Consider the following 18,502-nt stretch of genomic DNA (forward strand, 5'->3'; position numbering starts at 1 on the left):
TTTTATTTTTATAACAATCCTACTTCCTACTAATGCGAAAGTTTGTGAGGATGTGTATGTGTGTGTTTCACGCAAATACTACTGAACCGATTACAATGAAATTTAGCACACATATAGAACGTAACTTGGACACATTGAATAGGTTTTATCCCGGAAACCCCACGGGAACGGGAACTATATATATATATATTTTTGAAAATGCGGGCGGAAAGCTAATCGTTCATAATAATATAAACCGTAGCAGGTGGCGTTTTGAAGTTTTGTCTACAGAAAAATGAAAACCACAGGAGATTGCCCAAGTGACTATGGCACTTGGTATCGCAATCAAACTTCTTGTGTCAAGATGAAATATAGCTCAATTTAAAGCTTGATGTTAGTACTTTTAGATATGATTAAAGTTTTTATGTAAATAAGCCGCAGTTCGCGACAATAAAAATAAAACAATAGTTTTATTCAACACTTCAAAAAACTACTTAATCGAGTTTAAACTAACGATGAACGTTAAGTTTTACATTTATTACATAGGTAATATTTTAATTTACAAGACAAATGTGAAAAGTAAATCGTAATTTAAACATTATTTCAAAATAACATCGAACAATGCGTCGAACACATTCATTTGACATTTCAAATAGAAACTATGACATATGACGTTTGCAAGAGAGATAGATATAGGTATGTGTCAAAACAAAACTTTTACTTTTATTTCTATTTATTCGGTATAATTACAACTTAATAGTGATAAATATGATCATTATAAATACAAATAGGAATTAACAATATCACGAACACGTGACACAACTAGTATTTTACCGATTCCATACGTAGTCATACATGTTTCAAAAGAAAAACTTTTACTTTTACTATTATTTCAATTTATCCGGTTTAATTAAGACTTAATATTGATACATATGATCATTATAAATACAAATAGGAATTAACAATATAACGAATACGTGGCACAACTAAAATTTTACCGATACCACCCGTGGTCATTCTCCTTTGTGGGTCATTTGTAACAGGATGGCGGTTCTACAGCGAAAAAAGAAAAATGATGGTCAGAACGCTGATACCGGATACCTTAAGATACTGTAATATAAAATATTACTAGATTAGATAAAATATTATAGGTAGTATCTTCACCGTGTGTGACGCGCTTTACATTCACGCCATCTAGAGTTAAATCTTTATCATTTTTGTATACGTCTGTGTGTGTAAACGACCCTGTATGCAATGACAGATGTTAAAACGCATAATTTTACCGAATTGGGTGGATTTTAAGGCAATGATATAACATATTTCAATAAAATATAATATTCAGTAACCGCCATGACTATTCCTAGGTTTGATGACTATTCCAATTACGCAAAAACTCAAATAAACTAGAAATGTAGAATTCAGCGCCATCTAGCGGGATATTGGCTGGGAACAGATCGTTGCAATCACCTTAAAGGTAAAAAGTTATTTTTAGAAGTCCTAAAGTTTGAATCCAATTTTGGGTAAAACCGGCTCTGAAGGACAACAAACATTTTAAGGCACTTTCTTTATTACCTTTAAAAGCTTGTACTTTATTTTTAAAACAAAAATGAGAGCGCAATTTATCGATGGGCAATATTTACAAAAATAATCGAATTATTTCTTCAAATTTACTTTGTCTGGCACAATAAACTGCACAAATTATAGTTCTTATAACTCACCTTAGCATAAACTCTGCCAAATCGGGATCTTCTTCCAATTCATTGTGTATAAGTCCCATAGTGGCTATATCAACCGCAGCCCAGGGCCCTCCACGTTTAACCGTGCCCCAGTCGGGGTCCAACAGCAAGTAACTATAGTCACTACACTCGGGCACTGCCAAGGGGGGCTCCACACATTGCTGCTCTATGGGGCCCAACGCGTTAAGGGATGTCTCCCACTAGAATAATAGAAAAGGAAATTGCTGAACCTAATCATATATAGATAATCATATAGGATAGTATCTTAGTATTTATTCATTTCAAAAATTGTATCACTAGCTGTAAGGTACCTTATTATAAATCCCTACCTAATATTATAAATGCGAAAGTAACTCTGTCTGTCTGTTACGCTTTCCCGCTTGAACCTCTCAACCGATTTTGATGAAATTTGGCACAGACAATCTTTAGACCCTGAGAAAGTACATAGGCTATCTTTTATCAAAACACCACGCGGGCGAAATGTCCTGAAATATTTATTTTTTATTATATAGTATGCATGGTCCAGTTTCTTTTGTACCTTAATGCACGCTCCAACGATGCAATAAAGTATTTTCGACGACGCGGTTGGCGCAGTGGTAAATTAACTGCCTACTGAGCCTACGGTCCCGGGTTCGATCCCCGGTCAGGGCAAATATTTGTGTGATGAACTCAATTATTTGTTCTTGGGTCTGGGTGTTATTATCTATATATGTATTTATTAAATATTATATTTATCGTCGCCTAGTACCCACAACACAAGCCTTAATTGAGCTTACTGTGGGACTAGGTCGATTTGTGTAATAATGTCCTATAATATTTATTTATTTATTTATTTATTTATTGTATTAACTGGAATAACTTTGTCAATATAATATAATAAATACGAAATATTGAATACAATATTACACTTAAAAATATATTCGCATAAGTCAAAAAATAAAGATAGAATTTCGCCTTTACAAGTTAAATGACAACATAGCAAAAATACTGCAATTCACTAAATGCGTGAAACGCGAACACGCTTCGTCTTCGCTCGCTTCGCTATCGCACTTATATTGTGATATTTTTTATTTTAAGATTGTGTTTACTTTACTCACCAATGAATTAATAATATCCGCATCGTTAGCGGCTTCCAAATCAAGTAATTCCAACAGAGCAACATTGTGCAGACCGCTAACAAAGAGCGCACATCGCACGGCGCGGGAAGCGAACCCGCTGACGTTCGCTTCGCCTTCGCTCGCTTCGCTATCGCTGTCACTGTCGCACTCGCGTTGTGCTGGTTTTGGTCTGTGGATATTCAATTTTTTTTTATTCAATACATTGTTATTACAAAGAGACTAAAAATATGTAGCTGTTTTATTAATGTTAAATAATGGACTTGGTGAAAAGAATAATTTCATTATTGTAATCAATGATATTATATATAGAAACAAGAGGTAGATACGTCATCAACGCACCAAAATTGCTTCCGTGAATTGGTCCTATTTGGGACCAATGCAATCAGTCAGATTGTCACCGGTCCCAGTGAGCGCATGTGCCGATAGGTACATTAAAGTTGTCGAAAATGCCTTCCTGTGTGTTCAGAAAGTGCACGTATTCGTGCAAAAAGATAAAGGAATATCATATCACAGGAAAATATATTAAATTATTACAGTTTATGAGTAAAATAACAATTTACAATTCTTTATGAATGACACATGCTTGACACTTGTATTGAAATAATGAAAGGGATAAAACATTGCTTCAATCACTAGTGTGACAAAGCTAGCGTACACTGTGTTCAAAGATTATCATGTAGATACGATTATTGAAAATAGAACGGTTATTTTATTAATTTCGATTTGGGTAAATACTTGATTATTTTTATATTTAAATCCACACAGTGCATGTAATTAACAAATATATCTATTTATTATATACAAAGAAATCGTGATGGCAAAAATGTTTTTTTGCAAAAATGATGTTGAATATACGTATACATTAAAGAAAAGATTATCGCTACTGACGAAAAATGCTATTTGCTTTTCTGTAAATAATAATAATGTAATTGAACATAAATTTTATTTGTGTTTTAGATAAAAAAGGCTTTTTCATCCTTTCTTTTATTTCATCCTTTTTTTTCATCTAGGCACCACTATTATTATATTCTACAAGTTGGAGTGATGACCTTGTACGGGTTTCGGGAACTGCCTTGAAACGAATAGCGTAAGATCGGTCCTTATGGAATTCTATAAGGAGGACTATGCTCAGCAGTGGGTGTTTATCGGGTAAATGATGATGACCGAAAACGAACACCACAGCTAGTAATAAATACTTAATACAGTTGTATCTCCAAAAAAGTTTTTTCATTTTAATACAATAGTAAATGAAATTGTCACATTTGTTTACTTGTGCAGGAACTGTAACATCTATAACATTGAACCTTCTGTGTCGTTAGTCTATGCCAATTACCATGGCAACTATTTGTTTATTTATATTTAATTGGTGAATTCTTATGACTTTTGCTTACACCTGCGCGGAAGTGACAAACTATCTTTGTCTTTTTTTGTTTATATCATTTTATTAGAGCCATCTCTCTTATACAGTCTGTGAATGTAATAAATTAAGTAAAATGATACTTGTATTTGTGTGTGCCTGACACTGCATATGAAGCATTTTTTTGGATATATTGTGAGTATATAACGTATCTATACATAAAATATCATTGATTGTAATGCAATTTTAGTATAGTTAATACTTCACACTTTGTGTAAGACAATAAAAAAAACTTAATACTCTTTTTTCTATTTTTTTAAGTAAGTTTAAAATATCAAACAATGGATATGACTTACTTATTTGAAAAATTAATCGGTTTCTCCAAGCCCGGCGTTAGAATGTCCCTCAACTCCAACGGCGTCATCACTCGACTGCTGTACCCGCTAGATTTATCCGAGAACGCTAAATGGCTAAGTTTTTCCATTAACGGCGTCAGCTGAACTCCGGTCAACTTTTTCTTAAAGCTTATCGTATCCGTCTCCGTCTGGGAATCCGTGTTCAAAGACTTCAAAGGCAACGACAAAGACTTCCGCCTCGACTGGTCCGTAATCGACAAAGTTTTAGTCGAGTCCTTGGCAATTTTCTTGGGCGTCCTTTGCGGGGATTTCGCCAACTCCGAGTCGAAGTCTTGGAATTTATCCATTTCGCACAATTTGAGGTTGAAATTAAACATGTTATCTTCCTTCGATTTGTCCTTCATGTCCGCGTAATACTGTTCGAGATACTGATTGAAAAGCGATTCGGATATCGCGATACCGTCGTTTCTGAATACTGGGAAGGATGGATCGTTTATAGTTATTGTGTTCTGGTTTTTACGTTGCGCCGTCGGTGATGCATCTATATCCTCTTTGGACGTTTTTAACTTTATTTTCGATCCGTTTTTATTAGTTATTTTTTGTATTGTATCATGCAAATCCGTGACGCTAGATAATTTCCTCAACGGTTCGGGTTTATTAATAAAATGTTCGGCCACACAGTCGGTATTTAGGATCGTTTTCGTGTCGCGTTTTTCGTCTATTTTACAGTTTTCGATATTTTTCAGAACGTCTGGTTCCACATCAGTTTTTTCTTGGCTATCGAGGTTTTGGCAGATGGATAGCATGTTTCCGTGTAATCTTTTGTATTCGACCATTGGTGTTGAGCAAACACTCGTCTGTCCTGTGAAGACATTTTCGTCTTCTTTTACGTCTTCCTCTAACGACTTTTGGTTTTTAAAGCTAAGTGATAGTTTGTTGGGTCGCGGTCTGGGTTTATTGGCAAAGGGAACGACATCTGGCATACTGGGTTTCCGTTTCTCTCCTGGTATTTCTTCTCTATTGGGTGGAGAGATCATTGTGTGATCTTCCTCAGGTACTGCTGTAAATAATAGCGATTTGTCTCTTTTCATGCCTGTTTGTGGGAATTCTCGAGCTCTGTCCTTATCTGCTTCTTGTGCCTGTAAAGAATCACATATAAGCATAAAATTAACAATATTAAGTACCAAATTATAAGGAAACGTGTTGGAAAATTACCTTTTTAAACCCGTTGACCAGTTCCTCTCCATTTTTCGCAAATTCCTGTAACTTATTGGCTTGTTTCTTCAAACTATTATACGTCTTTCTGCCCACGTATACAACTAATACTTGTGACCCTAGGGGCAAAGGTGTATCGGTCTCTAAGCTCTCCGCTGGGGATTTTATTCGATACGGATCTACTACTGTTAGGTATGAGGTCAGACTCGGTGGTAATTGTGTTGCGATTATCCTGGAATAGATCATTAAATATGGTTATAATGTGTGTGAATCTAAAAACGTACGTAGTAGAATTGTCATTTTACAATATTAGCATCACGCTATAAATTACGTCCGGAATTTTATATTTAAATAGTGTTTTAGAAATAGTCGTATAATCTTTCTCAATCGTATTAGATTCATTAACGTATTTCCGCATTCGATATAACTTCCTTCATACATTTAATATAATCACCCCTATCAAACCAATAACACTTGAAGGCTAATTAATAACTACTTGTACAACATAAAATTCCTTGCGTCCAAAACATCGACCATTCCCAAAACTCGTTTTTGATCAAAACCACTAAAGGGGGCCATAAACACGGTCACTTTGGCCACTTTTGGCTCGAGAGAGATTACTGTAAATTCGACGAAATGGAATGTTCAATAAGTTGTACAATACTGTTAATGTTGTTACAAGTATTTTATGAACAATAATGTTTCATGTACATGTGTATGAATTGACGATTATTTAGGAATTATCGTGAAGGACATTTTAATTCTGAGCCATTTTGGACACTGTTTTGTTAAATATGGTGTTCTAATATTATTTTTTAACATTAACCAATGCAATATAATAGAGCTGCGAATGCTGGGAATTAAAATTCTTTGCTATTTATTATTAAAATCTTTTTCGAATACAGTCAATGCGTTATAATCGAGCAAAATTATGTTTGTGTTTTATATTATCCGCGCGGTTTCACCCCCGTGGCTCCACTCCTGTTGGTCGTAGCGTGATGATATACATATATATATAGCCTATAAGTTATCACCTTCCTTAGATAGCCCTAACACCTACAAATAATTTTTCAAATCGGACCAGTAGTTCTCGAGATTACCGCGTTCAAACAAACAAACTCTTCAGCTTTATAATATTAGTATAGATATTCAGATTATATTCAGATTGCAGTGATTGATAACGACGTCGCCGTCTATTCAAATAGAAAAAAATATTATCAATATAAAATTGCGATTCGATTTCTCTGTATTCAGCAGCTTTGAAAGCGTTATTATAACTCAATGACACTTATCTTCGAGGTCTAGTAGTCTATATCATTCTAATTATAAGAAATTATAATAAATCTATAATAATATTATAAAGCTGAAGAGTTTGTTTGTTTGTTTGAACACACTTATCTCAAGAACTACTACTGGTCCGATTTGAAAATTCTTTCGGTGTTGGATAGCAATCGAGGAAGGCTATAGGCTATATTATATCATCACGCTAAGACCAACAGAAGCGGAGCCACGCGGGTGAAACCGCGGAGCGCAGCTAGTAATAAATAATATTGATTATACTACATGGCCACTGCTAAACTGTGGAGGAAAATATCGTGACGAAACCGTCATGTCGAAGAATCAAAGTTCGACGACATGTGCCATCTGCCAAACCGCACTTGACCAGCGTGGTGGATTATGGCCCATACCCTCATAGGAGGCCCGTGTCCCAGTAGTGGGAACGTAAATGGGCTGATGATGATGTTGAATCAGAAACACTTTAACGTAAAACTTATAATGTAATCACACATGAATATTTAAAAAGCTTTCAAAGGCAGAATAACAAAATAATAAAATTCGATTAGATATACAAAACGGGTTTGGGAATGTCGCAAGGTAAAACTGGAATATCTAAACAAAATGAGATGATGTTTATTTCATTTTGTTGCGTAATATTATGACTACTAATTATATATCTCATGTCCTTATAATAACCGCCACCCACACTTAATTGAGTACTTCTAAAAAATAAAAATGTATTGGCACAATCATAATAAAAACCTCCACTGTATCTATAACAATATCTTACTGTTAAGTCTATTATATTGACAACCCTAAATACATCTACATCGAAGAGACAAAAGTACACCATTTCATTTTTATATCATTATCATATAACTATCTCAAACAAGAATTCTAAATACAGGCGTTTTCAACACCAAAATATTTATTTAGTGCTATAAATATCGACATCAAGTCAATAATCCGAGTATCCTAAAAAAGGTCGTGTTATCTCCAGAAATAACTTCTCAAACAGGTTCTGTTTCCAAAATATATTCGATATTCGCTTTTTGGTTAATTTTGTTAAAAGTCGCCTCTTTCACCGGATAAAATAAAAGGTTTACGAGGCAAAGTGTATGATTGATGATTAACTATGTAATAACATAACACTCAAATTAATGCGATTCTCTCTACAAATCATAACTCGATACATTATAATATACTAGCTTACCGCCCGCGGCTTTACCCGCTTTAAAACCTAATAAATTATATAGGTACTAAAACCTTACTCTTGAATCACTCGTTTTATACTATGTAGTGATGATGTGACGTCTTCTTGTATGATCTGTGTCCGTTATCTCTAAGAATTTCCGTGTTCCAAAAATAACTTTGTACGCAAATTGTATCCCAAAATACATTCTGAACCTGTTACCTTTTTGATGCCAAAATTAATGCTGTCTTTTACTCATTAAGTTTTAATTAAAAGGAAATGTATATTGGTGTTATAAAGGTTATAAGCATTTTATAAGTTACACGGCATAATTAAAACTGTATTTTTATAATGTAGTTTCTCAAAATTAATTACCTAATAAATCTTTATAGAGGCAGACTTCCCAAAACAGTGTGTCCCTTAGGCTTCTGGTACACACGGTTTTTCACCGTGAAAATCTACGGTTAATTCGCCGTGTGTAAGCACGGTCGTCAGTTTTGTATGGATCACTATGGGAGCTTGTAGAATCTTGCATACGGCGAATTAACCGTACATTTTCACGGTGAAAAACCGTGTCTGTAAAAGAGACCATAAGACAATTTTTTCAATATATTTGTTACCAAATGGATTTAGAGATTCTTACCTCACAGATTATGAGTGAACACAAATAATAAGGTTCAGATAAATATAGCAATACTTACTTATTATTATATAAAATAACTCCGCCCAGAACGCCTGTATTCCTTCGGCAGTGCTCTAATATCTGCATTGATTCCATGAACACTGATGTGGCACTCTGTTGACAAAATAATATAAATTAAATATACTTTATTCAACACTGATCAATAAATACATAAAACTTCTTGAAAATAAGCCATTTGTCATGGCTCTGCCCTTTGAAATAAACTAAAAAAATTATAGGTAGTCTGTCAAGAAGTTAAAAGAATATCCAAAATTCGTAGAATAGTTTTTTTTTTATCTAGAAAAATTATTGAATTTTAAATGTATAGAGAGCTTTATCTTTTTACTAGCTGTGCCGCGCGGTTTCACCCGCATTGCTCCGCTCCTATTGGTCTTAGGGTGATGATATATCGCCTATAACCTTCCTCGATAAATGGGCTAACACCGAAAGAATTTTTCATATCGGATCAGTAGTTCCTGAGATTAGCGCGTTCAAACAAACAAACTCTTCAGCTTTATAATATTAGTATAGATAAGCGTTCTAACTACTGAATAAATGTTGATGACTTGAGTAATAGATAACACGCAAAACACACGCGGGCGAAGCGCGAAGAACATTCTCGTAAAAAGGCATTTAATGGATAAATTATATTTCGAATCCATTACAAAGTCTTTCATTTCTAAAAGCATGAGTTAACAACATTAAAGAATGTTATAGAATTCCTATCACAACCGTTTTCCCCGTACAAAGAGATCCCAGTCATATTCCACAACATGACATAATAACATTTATTAAAAAATTGTTCCAGAACATTCTTATTATGTAACCTATTTCAAGTGAGGGTACTTTGCTAAATCTCTATACATAATATAGAAACGAACTGCACTGTGTGGCTTTTCTCATATTTTTTTATCTACACAGCAAATATCTATTACCATAACAAATATCAGCGAAATATGGTTAGCCATTTTTATAAACACAAGTAAAACACCCTAAGTTGCAAATTCAAACAAAATTTAAAACCCTTTTTATATCCGGGAATCGAAACCCAGGATTCTTCAACCCTTTTAAAAACCGGGTATTCAACTCACACTTCTAAGTTTTACCACTGTACCAAATAGGCAGTATTTAGTAAGAATTAAACCATTCTTAACCTAGCCTACACAACTTGTAACCCAGTCTTTTAGAAAAGGTCTCGACATAATATTTAGAGCGAATCAGTCTTTATATAAAGGCGTAATTATAACGTGGCATATAAATCGCAGGCTCTATCCGTCTACTTAGTCGCACTTAGCCTAGTTTCAACGAATTAAGAACACATTTTAGATAACTGTACGTAAAAATATTTACGTGATAATTTCACAGTAAATAAAAAAATATAGCCTATTACTTGGTTTTATTATGTTTAAAGTTAAAATCAGGAGTTTGATTTAGAATCATAGCATAAAAAAAATCTTCCTTCTTATCGCTTACTACTTTTCCTCCCACGTCCAAAACTTGTTAAAAATTCGGTTCAGTATCTGGTGCATAGTTTTAAAGATATAATGCTACATAGAGACAGAGGAAAGCGACTTTGGTTCACTATGTAGTCGGTAATGATTAAAGATTATATTTCTCTATTCCATTTTTTATTTCAGATTCTTATTTAAAAAAGATACTACACAAATAATCACACAGTAGGTAATCAGCAAGAATGCAACATTCCCATGTTTAGATACATTTTTCAAAACACCACAGGTTTCATCTAGTCAAAGAAATAGATTTTTCAAAGCAACACCACCGCATCTAGTCATAGAAATATACGTGTAGTACTTATAATTTCGTGTCTATTGTTCACAACCGCACCGTATCGTGTTACTAGATCGATACAACCTGTCTAAGCCTAATGGTATTATATTTGTAGACGGATTGTATATACATATTTATATACTAACTGTGTACTGTTTGTTTACTCGAGTTAAAAATGGCTCTTGTTATTTGGTAAGGTGAAGCTTTCCAATTGAAATTGGTTACTTATTTTTTGAGTTGAATCGTAACGAACAAACAACAGTCTTTGATCTTAATAATACGGGCTTTATTGACCTAGGACTGCAGTGGAGATCTGGATTTTCAAAAACCGATTTACAAAATCACTAGTAGAATGCTACCTTCATCTATGCTTAATGCTTAATATTATATAAAGCTCAAGAGTTTGTTTGTTTGTTTGAACGCGCTAATCTCGGGAACTACTTGGTCCGATTTGAAAAATTCTTCTTCTCGGTGTTAGATAGCCCATTCATCGAGGGAGACTATAGGCTATGAAAATAAACAAATAACATAAATACCATTAATAAAATTGCTTTCAATATAAGTGCATATATATAATCCATACTAATATTATAAATGCGAAAGTAACTCTGTCTGTCTGTCTGTTACTCAATCACGCCTTAACTACTGAACCAATTTGCATGAAATTTGGTATAGAGATATTTTGATACCCGAGAAAGGACATAGGCTACTTTTTATCCCGGGTAATAGGATACGTTTTATCCCAGAAATCCCACAGGATCGGGAACTATGCGGGTTTTTCTTTGACTGCGCGGGCGAAGCCGCGGTTGGAAAGCTAGTATTATATATATTTGAAAGTTAAGTTTGTAATAAGGGCATTTCCATCTTCGTTATTTCTGCTTCGTCTTCGCATTACGGTGCATTTACATCAAACGAACATAGAGCTAGAACAAGAGCATTCTTTTGTGATCTTTTAGTGTAAACGAAAACTCGTATTCAGTGTTGTTCAGTATTAGAACATTGCATAGAATCTTTTCAAACGCACTAAGAACAATGAAAGAATGCTCTACGCCTGTTTACACTAAAAAAATTTGTCAAAATGGGGTAGAGCATTCGCTCGTTTGATCTCAATTATTAAATTAGGACAATATTGGACTGAACAAAACTATTGTAAAGCCTATAATTTCTATATTAATTTCCAAATTCCCTATAATTGAGGTTTTGCGTTTAAACTTGTAAAACATAAGAAAAACATTTATTTATTTATTTATTTAAAAACCATCACATGCTATTACTTATAGGACAATGCCCAATTAAATACTAAAGTAAAATTACAAACATAACTTAACATAGACATAGAAAATTGAAAGAACTTTCTAAAAATAACAGATTAACTGTAATATCACCCTTGCGAATTCACTCATAGGACAATGAAATAAGTCCGCTCTTTCGTTCGCATCATTTATGAAATCAATTTAATACCGCTAACATGAAACGAGACTAAAAAAAACCTCGTCATGTGTTATTGATACACAGAAAAACAACCATTTCGGCTCCCATTACGAAATTTTTACATTTTTTTGCAATACATTTCGATAAAAATCAACTTTTTCAATGACGTCAACGGACACATTCCGAGTATTTTGTAAATGCTTGAGACACTCACATTCTTCCATATTTAATCAATATTATTGAAATTATTTTTTTGGAAAAAAAAATACATTTACATTTATTTAATTCCTAAATAAACATTTATTTAAACAATATAAAACATAAACGGTATTTTCTTTTTAATTCATTTTATGTATGTAGTTTTGTTCGTTTTTTCACATAAAATATTTTTGAGCAATTTGTTTTTGTTATTTGATATTTACAGTAATAAATAATGATTTTTATTGCTAAATACTTCCATGGTATTGTGGTTAGTAAGCACTTTAACCTAAAGGTCTTGAGTTCGATGTCCGGAGAAGACATGAAAGATTATCATACTTAGGGCGCTTGTGCACTACAAGGAATTTTACTGTCCGGCATTCCGATTTTTTACGGTCCGGTGTGGCATGAAAAAACCGATGAATTGCTTGTGCACCTGTCCGTCTTTACTCGGATCAGTGCGGTACAGTTCAAGGAAGTTTGGCGGTATAATACTATCATAAATGATTGTTTTTGCATTTTACAAGAAACGAGTAAAAAATATAGAAGGTGAAATATTATATTATTTCGTTATAATAAAAAGTAAAGTTCCGTAAGAGATTTAAAATGCGTGTTTCACTTATTTATTTTAATCGGTGACGAGGAGCTAAAGCTATTCCCACTTGAACTTTAACTTACCAACACTTACTTAGATAATAATTATAGGTCAATGCTTGGTCAATGTATATAAAATAACAATACCGACTTCTCAAATCTCATTGCCAACTAAAAGAAAGTAAAACAAGAGCTTGCTTTCAATTGGCATATGCAGTAAAAACAGTAAAATCCAAGCAAGTGGGCATTCGAAAACAATTATAGCTACAGCGACTCGTAGACACAAAAAACCATCCGGAATAGGGAAAAGTAAAATGTCGGACAGTAAAATTACGTATAGTGGACAAGCTAGTATATAGATTAATGGCGTGCCATACCGGACCGTAAAAAATCGGAATGCCGGACCGTAAAATTCCTTGTAGTGGACAAACGCCCTTAACTGTAAATCTATACTTATAATAAATCTGTAGAGAGGCCAATTCTGTACATGAAATATATTTAAAAAAAAACTATGAAGGGGTGATAAGGGATCGCTACTGATGCCAAAAATGCAATCAGTAAAATTTTTGTCTGTCTGTCTGTCTGTCTGTCTGTCTGTCTGTCTGTATATTCGTTATAGAAACAAAAACTACACGACGGATTTTAACGAAATTTGGCACAATTATTCTTCATACTCCTGGGCAGGTTATAGTAAAAGAATCATGTAAATCGGTGTAGAAACACCAAAGTTATACATGAAATACGCTATAAGTCATCGCGCGTGAATTACATGCCATAAGGATTATTTTTGTGTATCAGATGCCGCGTTCGACGCGCTTCGCGGCGGGAGCTATAAAAAGGCGGCGGGTCCGCACCCGTTTCGCGTTGTCACGGCATCACGTGTGAACGGCTGAACCGATTTCGATAATTCTTTTCTATTATATTCCTTGAAGTACGAGGATGGTTCTTATGTAGAGAAAACGTAAATATGTACCACGGGCGAAGCCGGGGCGGACCGCTAGTACATAAATAAATTTATATTGTAGGAAAAATAAAAAATACATACTTACGAGAAATCCATACTATTTAATATTATAAATGCGAAAGTAACTCTGTCTGTCTGTCTGTTACTCAATCACGCCTAAACTACTGAACCAATTTGCATGAAATTTGGTATGGGGATATTTTGATACCCGAGAAAGGACATAGGCTACCTTTTATTGCGAAATATGTAACACGGGCGAAGCCGGGGCGGACCTCTAGTGTAAAAATATAATATATTTGCCACTCTTACACTTTTCCAAACTTAATTTAAATAAGACTTGGGTCATTAATCTTGATAATTAAGTAATGAATGAATATGTATTAGCGTTTCGAGTGGGGTTGGATAAAAGTAGCTTTTAAAACCAAAACCAAAGCACCTGATAAACTGAGACATTCATGTTATTTTTACATTATTTTTAAAGCATGGAATACTTTTAAAATGTACTTAAATGTATCGAAAATTCTATAACGTACAAAATCAAGAAATACCTAAATAATCTAACAAACACAACTAAATTAACTAACCTAAAAAGCTAAATGTGAGCTTTTTAAAAATTTCACAAATCTAGAGAATTTGAAATATTATGCACTTGTTTGTACATGTGTGTGTATATCTATAAAATATATACCTGTGTGTATATACCTTAATCCAGTAACATATAATATTTGTATAAGTACGCTATTTATCTGTATACGTACGATAAGAAACAACTCGACTTGTCCTGAAATGGCCGCTCCTAAATAAACAACTTGGGAGTGCTTATGGAAAATTTTCTTTCCACTGAGTTTACGTTATGAAGAATATTTTTTGCAAGATTTTGCTTCATAATAAAATATTTATTATAGTTTAATTTATGCAACGACAGGATAAACATTGTAACGTTATTTTATGGAATAAATATGAATGAAGATTTTGTATTGAAGACAAAGATTATGAATAAGATTAAATATTATACTTTGAAATTATGTATTTTCGTAAAGTTTGGACATATTTTACTCATCTATGCTAATATTATAAAGCTGAAGAATTTGTTTGTTTGAAGGCACTAATCTCAGAAACTACTGGTCTGATTTGAAAAATTCTTTCGGTGTTAGATAGCCCATTTATCGAAGAGGGCTATAGGTTATAATATATGTATATATTATCACACTAAGACCAACATGAGCGGAGAACTGCGAGTAAAACCGCGGGGCAGACCTAGTGTATAGATAGAACGAGGTAATACGAACAAATATAAATATTTGTTCGTATCGTCGACATTTTGGTACAAATGGTATTTATTTCGTTTTCTTTCTGTATGAAATTAATTTTCCTTAAAGACGTCGTTGTATCGATCAAAAACGGTAGAGTCATAAAATGTCTTCCTTTTAATTGCTCTTAAGTAATTAGTTACTATGGAAACAATTCGCAAGAAAGTAAGCTATTAGGAAAATAATCGTCCGCTATTCGCTACGATACGGACGACAAATTTACTGTAATGAAAACAATTTATTACAGCTACTTCCTTTGTTCTAAGGAAGTCCCTGAATCTATTTTCTATAAAAACATGTTTAAACTACAATTTTTCTTTGTCTATTGTCATGTTTTTTTACTGAGGCTAGGTAGTCTAAACTAGTATAAAGGTTTTTACTTAGCATTATACAGTAGTACTGTAACGATTTTCTATCGACCATTAGAAATATCGAAAAAGTTACGTAAACAATTTTTCATCTCGGGTCAAATCTGGGCAAGCAACTAGTTAACAATTTACAATGTAAGCCTACTATAATATACCATTCTACAAAAAATGCCTTTTTAGGTGCCTAACTATAACCTAAGTACCAAATTTTATCAAAATAAGCTATTTACGTAAAAACCTAACATCCAACCAACCGAACCAACATTCACAAATATACCCGCCCTAACAAGCATAAAACATTAAAAACCTTACCTTCGGAAGACTCAACATTGGCACCCGTTGAAAGATATGACATCCATACTGCAGCACTGGGAGGTACGTCTCAAAGATTTGATACAGCTTCTCAGCAAGCCTTTTCTGATCTTCCATAGAATCAGCTAATGATTCCAGGTCCCCGTGGTACACTTTGATAATGGACGTAAGAAGGTTGGCTCGATTCTTTAGCACCCAGTCTGGTATGTTCCTGTCACTGCCTATCGCCTGTTGACAATTTGGAAGTTGGAATAAGAAAAGTAATACAAGAATAATTTCTAAATTAAATCTAGAATACTGTGATGGCGTTTCTGCGTATTTATATGGAATACTTATTCATTTATTAGAGCTTCTTTTTATTGACCTATACTCAAACTTAACAAGCATAATTTCCAAAAACTTATTTGGTACCTCATAAATCAGTTCTTTTTTGTTTTTGGTACCTTAAAACTCCAACAACGAACAAGGAACAACCTTAAAACGTGTTTAAAACCATAATTTTTTCATAGCAATACGAAAATAGAGGTTAAAAAAATCAGAGACCCTGCTATATGTCAATCGTAATTTGTAAATTTGTAAGCAATCTCCAAACCCATCAAAAAATGAACCCCAGCATATAAAATTCCTGATTGGAGTGGCATCGTTAAAACTGCGGGTCCTTGCTTTGACGTTCAACGTAACAATAAATGTACTAACGCACGCGGCTCGTAAAATTCCCGCGTTTTAAAATTTTCATAACTAGAATTTTTTATACCTTTATGATTGACGTGTACAAGTTGTACAATGTAAACGTCGACTTGACGATAGGACAGTTATTAGTTTCGACTTCATCATCAATGCTAGCGCCCACGGCTTCGCCCGCTTTGTCTAAAACCTAATAAATTATATACCTACTAAAACCTTCCTCTTGAATCACTCTATCTATTAAAAATAACCGCATCAAAATCCGTTGCGTTGTTTTAAAGATCTAAGCATACAAAGGGACATAGGGACAGAGAAAGCGACTTTGTTTTATACTATGTAGTGATTATCAGCCTATAAATGTCCACTGCTGGATATATGCCTTTCAAACCAAAAATCTAATACGCATCTACTAAAAACATATAAAATCATATTAAACATAAAAGTATGATTAACTCTTTACCACGTGAACCGTAAACCGATACCAATTCTGAAATTATTCGCAAAACATAAACACCATTACACAATGCAGCCTTACAAGTAATTAAGGCCGGCGAGGTATTAAACCATAAGACCATTGAAGCCCTGCAGCCGAGCTGGTCACGTGATCCACGAGGTGTCTAACAGGTCGTAGTGTGACTAGATATTCTATGTGGGATAGGGATGGATCATCACTACAAAATATAAAACAAAGTCGCTTTCTCTGTCCCTATGTCCCTATGTATGCTTAAATCTTTAAAACTACGCAACGGATTTTGATGCGGTTTTTTTTTAATAGAACGAGTGATTCAAGAGGAAGGTTTTAGTATATAATTTATTAGGTTTTAGACAAAGCGGGCGAAGCCGCGGGCAGTAAGCTAGTAGACTATAAACAATATACAATCGTTGATTAAAAGGTCGTCAAAATTTCTGAGCACCGTTGTTAAATATAATTTAAATTAACACCTTATTTCGGTGCGGTAACGTCTAAAGTCTATTGTATACGTTCATTAGAAAACTCTGCCTAATATATGAGTGGGTAGAGTTTTGTGTCGGACAGTTTTTAGCATGAGTCTACATAGTTGTTTATTGTTTTTGCGTAAATGATATGGATAGAGTTTTATCTTTGATCAATACATTGAACAGTTACAACACTCACGAGTGTTGTGGTCACATGGTCACGTGAGCGAGGTGTCTAACGGGTCATAGCCTCAAAGCGTGACAGGTATGAAACTGATACTATAAAGATCGAACTATTAGATCACATAGAGCTAGATCTCGCCCGACGTCGGATATTTCCTGACGGACGATTTGTGGATTATTGTACCTATAGTGTTAGTATATATATATAAAAACTTAACGGTCAACTTCAGGGCCCCAAATTATACAATAGGTACTCTCATTTTCAGAACATACACTAGTACGCATTGTTAATCTGTAAAATTTTCATTCCAAGAAGAAGGATGTCTAAATATTATCTCAATGCAGCTTGTAATACTTGTAAACATACTTGTTAACTTATTAAATTCAATATCATTGCATTTCTTCCTTCCGGCGTTGCTACGTTTTTGCGCTCTAACCTTCGTCTTACAATGTCACGACAATTACCTACTCTACATTTTCGCTATATCAAGCTATACTTATTAACTCATTAGTTATCACTATTCAATAACTTCATTTTATAAAAGTAATAAACAACTTTATATTCCAAAAGATAATTTCTCTACTAAAACTTTGTTTCCCAGAAAAGTTTTTAAATAACTCCTTCGTACCCAGTTACTTCTGGAAAGTTGTTTCATGATGGTTTTAATATCGCTAAGTTTTCTCATTCCTATTATTTTGTTTTGCTATAAACGAAAAATGAATAAGTTCGACAAGTAGTATTAAACTAAGTTTTAGTACCTATTATTTTATAAGATTATTATTTCTGTATTTTAAGCATAAGCAAAACTATTTTTGACAAT

General features: G+C 33.7%; 1 protein-coding gene across 1 annotated transcript in view; it reads right to left on the reverse strand.

The window, feature by feature from the left end:
• The window catches only part of HPS4 (Hermansky-Pudlak syndrome 4 protein), a 35,692-nt gene that overhangs the window by 4,415 nt on the left and 12,775 nt on the right, over positions 1–18,502 (reverse strand). Inside the window, exons 4-9 of the mRNA XM_090108808.1 lie at positions 15,879–16,106; positions 8,933–9,027; positions 5,762–5,993; positions 4,547–5,685; positions 2,813–3,002; positions 1,698–1,915 (exon numbers count right to left, since the gene is read on the reverse strand). Coding sequence (XP_089964934.1) covers positions 1,698–1,915; positions 2,813–3,002; positions 4,547–5,685; positions 5,762–5,993; positions 8,933–9,027; positions 15,879–16,106 — 2,102 coding nt within the window. The remainder of the gene's footprint in view (positions 1–1,697; positions 1,916–2,812; positions 3,003–4,546; positions 5,686–5,761; positions 5,994–8,932; positions 9,028–15,878; positions 16,107–18,502) is intronic.

This window comes from Colias eurytheme, chromosome 13 (genome assembly GCF_061535395.1).
Source record: "Colias eurytheme isolate Ceu_HAF_F1 chromosome 13, ilColEury1 Martin Lab GWU primary, whole genome shotgun sequence".
In the NCBI taxonomy this organism is placed as follows: Eukaryota; Metazoa; Arthropoda; class Insecta; order Lepidoptera; family Pieridae; genus Colias; species Colias eurytheme.